Below are 7,728 nucleotides of genomic sequence, written 5' to 3'. Positions count from 1 at the left end.
CTCAGGATAGGGACCAGTGGAGGGCTCTTGTGAACACGGTAATGAACCTTCAGATTCCATAAAATGCTGGGAAATTCTTGAGTAGCTGCAGAATTGGTGGCTCCTCCAGAAGGGCTCAGCTCCATGAGTAAGTAAGCAAGTAAGTAATACCAAAATAATAAGGTTCTCTATGGCAAGTTGTCAAATTTGCCTGAGGGCAATAAAGATCAAAATTACGCCTAGTATTAACCCATATTATTCGCAACAAACATCAATGAAGAAAATATATATTGGGACTGCAATGGCAAAATCCCCCAATCCCTAAATGCATCTCTACAAGGGTCCCTAGATCTCAACCCACTCATGGTTCTAATTATTCTCTTTTGAATTCTGAAAATGTGCATACTATAAGAAGAATTGTCCCAAAAAATAATTCCATAGGACAAAAGTGAATGGAAATAAGAGTGATATACCATTTTTAATGTCCCTGTGGGCATAATGGGCTTGATCATCCTCATTGAGTAACAAGCCTTGCACAATTTAGGCATGAGTTGGGATATATGAGCTTTCAATAGCTAATCCCAAAGATTTCACATTTGTACTGCTTAAAATCACACTATGATAATTAACAGAAGTTACACTATTAGGACTTGGCTTTGCCATAAATTGAACAGTTTTAGCTTTGTTAAAATTTAGAGTTAATAAGTTTGAATTAAACCAATCATTAAGATAAGCAAAGGAAATATCAATATCGTTTCTATACTGTATATTATTGTAACTAATAGTAGCTAAACTTGTATCATCTGCAAATAAAACTGATTTGACTGAGTTATTAAAAATTTTATGTAGATCATTTGTATAAAAGAGAAGAAGAAGTGGACCAAGAATGGACCCCTGTGGGACACCATGCCTTACAATATCCCAACTAGAGGTACCAGCAAAACTCAAGTCAGTGCTTGTTATTAAAACGCTCTGATATCTATCAGATAAATAGGATGTAATTAAATCATGAAATTTACCATCTATTCCATAAAATTGAAGTTGGATTAATAAAATCCCATGATTAACACTATCAAAAGCCTTTTTTAAGTCACAAAAATACCACCTACGATTTTTTGCTTATTTAATGCTTCTAATATTTCATTAATTAATACATAGGAAGCTTTAGTATTTGCAGTATACCAGAACACCACAACAGGCACACTAGCATAAGAAAACAACAATAAAACTACTAGTGGCCGCAAAATAGCTGCAAAAGTACAACTAGTATGAAAAAAAAAACATTGATGTGCACTAATGGAGCACGGTGAACAAGTTCAGTGCAGTGGTCTCCCCAGAGAATATAATCATCTGATGATGGCCCATATGAGGCCGAAACATGTGGTGAAAAATACATGTAAAATTAAGACAGTCCGAAAAATTTTGTAATCACTTTAAGGTATAAAGTTTTATACCTGTAGTGTCCTATGGACATTTTAATGATTTTAACAATCGAAATACATTTAAGTGAATGACATGTTCTTAACATCTTTTATATTGAAGAAAGCAGTCTTCTGGGATTTGGCACCGTGTATATGTGCCAAATCCCAGAAGACTGCTTTCTTCATAGTCACCGCCATGAAAGCCTCAAATCTTACATCTTTTATATTGTTATATTGTTGATGGATACTCTAACAAAAAGGATGATACCTCAATACAACGGGATGCTAAAATATAAAATATAATATTTTAAGTTCATAGTTGCTGGCTGAATGCTACTGTCATTTCTGTGATGCTACATGAACTACAAAAACTTGGAAATCGAAAGTTGGAGTTCTTCTGTATGAAGCTGAGGATATCCAACTGTTCCAATCAAATTTAATTTCCATCAATAAAAATATCAATCAGAATTTATTCTACAAACTGAATGCTGATACTTCAAGAAATGTACTGGAATGACGTACTTAGATTTCTGCATTACATTTCTGTCAAAAGCGGAGACAAGAACACTATAATTTCTGTAGATAGACCAAATAAAATAATATGGAAATATTTAACCTTTCACTTGCAATGATATTATATATCATTTCAAAATCATACAATTAAGTTGGAGGGTAAGGTGAAAGTTACCTATAGAGACCCTCTATTCCACTTTAAGAGTTCTGAGTTCAGCACACTGCCGAAATCATGAGCAGTTATGAACTAAAAATATGTAAACTTACCCTGAGGAACGTTTTTCTGAAGTTCGTTTCTTACAAGACCTTTCTGGGCATGAGCAAGATGTGAACTCTGGAACTAGAAGTTTAAAGTAATTCTGAAGATTACTGTCTGCTGGGATTTTATGACATGTAGTCTGGTAACATTCTACCAAAATACATGGCATCACATCCCTGAACACAATAATCCTCAGTCACCACCATGAGAACCTAAAATCCTGCTTAAATTAATCAGGTTTTACAGGAATATAAGAAAAAATTCTTATCATTCTAAATCACTCACTCAATATGAGAAAAAATAAAACAATTTAAATTAACCTTAAATTGCTGTAGAAATATAAAGTTTTATGAAAATGACAGGCAACATGATTCAACACACAAATATTCATTTTCCTCTAAATGCCTGAGGTACTTATTCATTCGCCTAGGGATGACATCTCTTCCCTATCTTAAGGATAGAAAAACAATGCTTATGAGATTATCATGATGTCTATGTGTGCAACTGTACTTGTCGATTTCTGTATGTTCCACCTTTGAACTTTTGAGCTAAGTGCCCAATTTTCATATAGCTGATACGAATATTCTGCCACTGGAGGCCACTATTCTTCCACAAGAGGAAGTGATAATGTTTTGTGAACAACACTTTTCTTTCATGAGCTCAAATACAATTAAGGTTATACTGACTTCTTTGTTCTGTGAATTCTGGGGTGAGTTTTGTGACCTAATTTCCTTTTAGTATTTCCAATACTTCATCACAAGACAAAGAGTTATAAATGAAACGTTATAGAATTCTGAATAATGAGACTTGAAACATGAAACTTGAACTAAAGCCTTTCTGAAACTATATATGTCTACAAATCAGAGACAATTTTTAATCTGTATTATAAGTATCTTATGCAAAAACTTGAAACAAACATATGACTGTACTGGGAAAAATTAAACATTAATGTATGGCAAAAGTAAACTAGACAAACACAAACTGCAAGGGCTAGACATAGGGAGATAAGACCTGCACATTCAGGAACTCCTCTCCATTTGACTAAAAACATTGCTCAAATAAATGGAAATTTGTCTGAGCACATCTGATATTTACATTTTCCCTTCATTGTGGGTGTTCAGACATGTCTCAACTTGTACTTCTTCTGGCTTATTTTGGACTTCATCCATCGTCTGGTGTGTAAAAGACAAAAGACCACGATGTTTCGGAGACTGGATCTGTCTCCGTCCACCTGAGTAGGTTTTATCCTTCCCTACTCACCTGAAGACGGAGACAGATCCAGTCTCCGAAACGTCGTGGTCTTTCGTCTTTTACGCACCAGACGATGGATGAAGTCCAAAATAAGCCAGAAGAAGTACAGTATACACCATCGTCAGAATCCTTTCAAGTCTATATGTCTCAACTTGACAACATAGTACGAATCTGAATGGCTTTAGGCTGTGCCACAGCTCAGGTAGTTAGTTGCTGGCTCCCCACCGTGGTGGCCCGGGTTTGAGCCCAGGTCAGGTCATGTGGATGGACAAAGCAGAACTGGGGCGGGTTTTCTCCGAGTACTTCAGGTTCCCCTGCCAATTTGCATTCCACCAATTGCTCCACAATCATCATCTATCATCTGGGGCTAGTATGATAGGCCAGAAGTGGCGGCAGTACCAGGTGGACTCAGTCACACCCCATGAGAGAAAAATCTGAATCCCCATAACCAAACATGCCTCAAATGTTACATGATAACAGTGCTATCCTTGCCAGATGTTCACTGAAATTTCAACTTATGATTGATGAAATGTGATATGAAACAGACTGCTCCATATTTCAATTTATAAATAAAAGATTGAGAAATAAATCTCATACCTTATACTGGAATTTTTCAATCACATTTCAACTAATAGCCAACATTTTAAGGTTTCCCATATTATTGATGCTTTAAGAAGTAACTTGACGTCTTTTTAAAGCTTTCAATGAAGAGTAACTGCTTTAAGACCCAACTGATTAAAAATCATAGCAGTAAGGCATGATTCATTTTCTATAATTCCAGTCAGTAATTTATAGCAATATTTGGAAGAAGGAAGCACTACCCTGTTCAACCTAAATACAACAAACTCATTAATATTAATTTTATATTTATAACGAATGGTACAGCTAACTCTAATCAGCTTCAATGAAACAAAATGCCTTCCATCAATGTAAAAGTTTCATCCTAAGAATATAAACTGCTCTTACCTCTTCAGGAAGAACTGTTAGTATTTCAAGAAGAATCCATGCAGTTCTTTCAGGAGGGATGTTGGGTAAGTTGGACGGCTGCAAAGTTGCCAATAATTCAAGTACAGCATTTGGCCAATGAACAGGAAGTGTATGGAGAACATAGGCAGACAACTGAAATACAAAGAGGCTTACTTTAGTGCAAAAAGCAGATTTTAAGTCTATGGAATTGTAACACTGCCTTCAAATATTTGATTCTAGACACATTAACTTTTCCATTCCATGATTCTGTGAGCACACTGAGGTGGATGTTAATAAAGCTTGGGAAACTATTAGAGAGAATATAAAAATTTCTGACAAGGAGAGTCTGGGTTATTATGAACTGAAGAAGCATAAGCCATGGATAGATGAAGGATGCTCAAAATTACTAGACCAAAGAAAACAAGTCAAATCACAATGGTTACAGGGTCCAAGCGAAATAACCAGGGATAATCTGAACAATATAAGATGTGAAATCAGCAGGCAATTCAGGATTAAAAAGAGGAAATCTCTGAAAGACAACATTTATGAACTTGCAATGAACAGTAAGAACATGAACATTAGAGACCTGTATAGAGGAATAAATGACTTTAAGAGAGGTTACCAACCTAGATGTTACTAAGTGAAGGATGAGAATGGTGAACTGCTTGCAGATTCTCACATTGTGAATAGGTGGAACAACTACATCTCTCAGTTATTGAATGTACATAGGGTCAGTGATGTTAGGCAGATAGAAAGGCACACAGCTGAGGTTGAAATTGCTGTTGCAAAAGTGAAAATGTATAAATCACGAGGTAGTTATCAAATTCTGGCAGAACTTGTTCAAGCAGGACATGAAATATTATGTTCTAAGATCCATAAGCTAATTACTTCTATTTGGCATAAATAAGAATTGCCTCACCAGTGGAAGGAATCTATTATTGTACCAGTTCACAAGAAGGGTGATAAAACTGACTGTAGTAATTATCAGGGATATAACTGCTATCAACTTCATACAAAATTTTATCCAATATTCTTCTCTCAAGGTTAAGTCCATATACAGATGAAATTATTGGGGATCATCAGTGTGTGTTTCAACGTAACAGATCAACTACAGATCAGATCTTTTGTATTTGTCAGATATTGAAGAAAAAATTGTAACTCAATGAGACAGTACATCAGCTATTCATGGACTTCAAGAAAGCCTATGATTCAGTTAGGAAGGAAGTATTGTATAATATTCTGATAGAGTTTGGGATACCCATGAAACTAGTTAAGCTGATTAAAATGTGCTTAAACAAAACGTAAAGTAAAGTCTGTATAGGTAAACATTTGGCTGATAAATTTCCTATCCAGAATGGTCTAAGACAAGGAGATGCTTTATCGAGACTCCCTTTCAACTTTGCTTCAGAATATGCCATTAGGAAGGTCCAGGAAAACCAGGTTGGACTGAAATTAAATGGAACGCATCAGATATTGGTATATGCCGATGATGTGAATGTACTGGGTGATAATATAGATAGCATAAAGAAAAACACACAAACTTTAACTGACTCAAGTAAGGAGATTGGTCTAGAAGTAAACACAGAGAAAACTAAGTATATGTTTCTATCTCATCAAGAAAATGCAGGGAAAAATCATGACATAACGATAGAATACAGATGTTTCGAAAATGTGGCACAGTTCAGGAACAGTTAAGAACAACAATAACAAATCAAAACCTGATTCAGGACGAAATTAAGAGGAGACTGAACTTGGGTAGTGCTTGCTACCGTTCAGTCCAGAACCTTTTGTCTTCTCGTCTGCTGTCCAAAAACATAAAAATTAGATTATACAAAACTATAATTTTGCCTGTGGTTCTGTATGGGTGTGAGACTTTGTCTCTGACATTAAGGGAGGAACATAGACTTGACAGTGTTTGAGAACAGGGTGTTGAGGAGAATATTTGGACTGAAGAGGGATAAAGTGACAGGAGGTAGGAGAAAATTGCATAATGAGGAGCTGCATAACTTGTACCCTTCTCCAAGTATAATTAGAATGATCTAGTCGAGGAGGATGAGGTGGGCAGAGCATGTAGTATGAATGAGGGAGAAAAGGAACGCATATAGGATATCGGTGGGAAAGCCAGAAGGAAAGAGACCACTGGGAAGACCAAGGTGTAGGTGGGTGGACAATATTAACACTTTGCGGACAGCGCACCCTTTAAAAGCTTTTTCGCTTTTAAACATGGCGGAACGTTCGCATGTTAACAGGTTTTTAAAACACGATAAGTTGCAACACACTATACATCTTTCTGGCTCCACCTAGCTAGCACGTAGCCACTTGCAGCTGTGTTATAAGGCTCTGGAATGTCTGCTGACCAATCAGTTACTAGACCTTGCTGTAACTCTATGTCCCTGCAAAGGAAAATAAATGCCTTAATTTCTTCAAGCTTTACGTAGCAAGCTGTCAGTCAGTAGTTCAATATGGATCAAAGACCAAAGCGGTTGACACCCAAGCGATTTCTTGTAGAACAAGAAATATCTGACTTCTTCTCCGATGAGCTATCTGACATCCCTTGTGAGTCTGCTAGCGATAGCGACTCACAATTTGATAGTGAGTGTGGCAGGGGCGAACAAAAAATTGTGACCACAGACAGTGAAAGCGAAAGTGACCGCAGCTCTGACGAATATGCGGGTAGCAACATTGCGGGGACAGCCACATGGGGAAAAGTAGACAAAACACCTGCTCTGGGACAGTTTGCTGGAAATCCAGGGGTGAAGCAAATTCTATCGGACCCAACGCAAGTGTCTGAAGTAGCAGAACTGTTTTTTGGAGATAGTGTCTTTGACATGCTATGTCAGGAAACTAACAGATACTATCTCCAACACCCTGAACTTTACAACAAAAGTTATAAGGCATTGAAGTGGGTGGATGTCACTTCAGCAGAAATTAGAAAATTTTTTGCAATTATCTTTCTAATGGACCAAACAAGGAGGGATAATCTCAAAGAGTATTGGTCAACAGATCCATTTTTAGAAATTCCAATTTTCGGCAAACTAATGAGCCGTAAGAGATTTGAGCAAATTTGGTGGTGTTTGCATTTCAATGATAATGAACTGCAACCACAATCAACAAAATTCAGCCCTTATTGAACTTTTTCGTTCAGAAATTTCAGACAGTTTATAAGCCAAACCAAGAACTGTCTTTGGACGAATGTGTGATTCCTTGGAAGGGAAGGCTTCGTATGCGAACATATAATCCTGGGAAACTTACAAAGTATGGCCTACTTTGTAAGATTTGAGGCTTTAACGGTTGTGGCTATAATGGAAATTTACAAATTTATTCTGGTGAAGGAAAGAA

The 7,728-nt window shown here is 36.6% G+C and overlaps 1 protein-coding gene across 6 annotated transcripts in view; it reads right to left on the bottom strand.

The window, feature by feature from the left end:
* The window catches only part of LOC111865798 (importin-13), a 72,348-nt gene that overhangs the window by 49,375 nt on the left and 15,245 nt on the right, over positions 1–7,728 (bottom strand). For all 6 annotated transcript variants that reach the window (XM_023854099.2, XM_023854094.2, XM_023854093.2 and 3 more), the window contains exons 4-5: positions 4,390–4,542; positions 2,181–2,253 (exon numbers count right to left, since the gene is read on the bottom strand). In XM_023854099.2, coding sequence (XP_023709867.1) covers positions 2,181–2,253; positions 4,390–4,542 — 226 coding nt within the window. The remainder of the gene's footprint in view (positions 1–2,180; positions 2,254–4,389; positions 4,543–7,728) is intronic.

Source organism: Cryptotermes secundus, unplaced genomic scaffold (assembly GCF_002891405.2).
Source record: "Cryptotermes secundus unplaced genomic scaffold, Csec_1.0 scaffold757, whole genome shotgun sequence".
NCBI lineage: Eukaryota > Metazoa > Arthropoda > Insecta > Blattodea > Kalotermitidae > Cryptotermes > Cryptotermes secundus.
The sequence above is the reverse complement of the archived record's forward strand: the minus strand, read 5'-3'. Positions and strand labels throughout refer to the sequence as shown.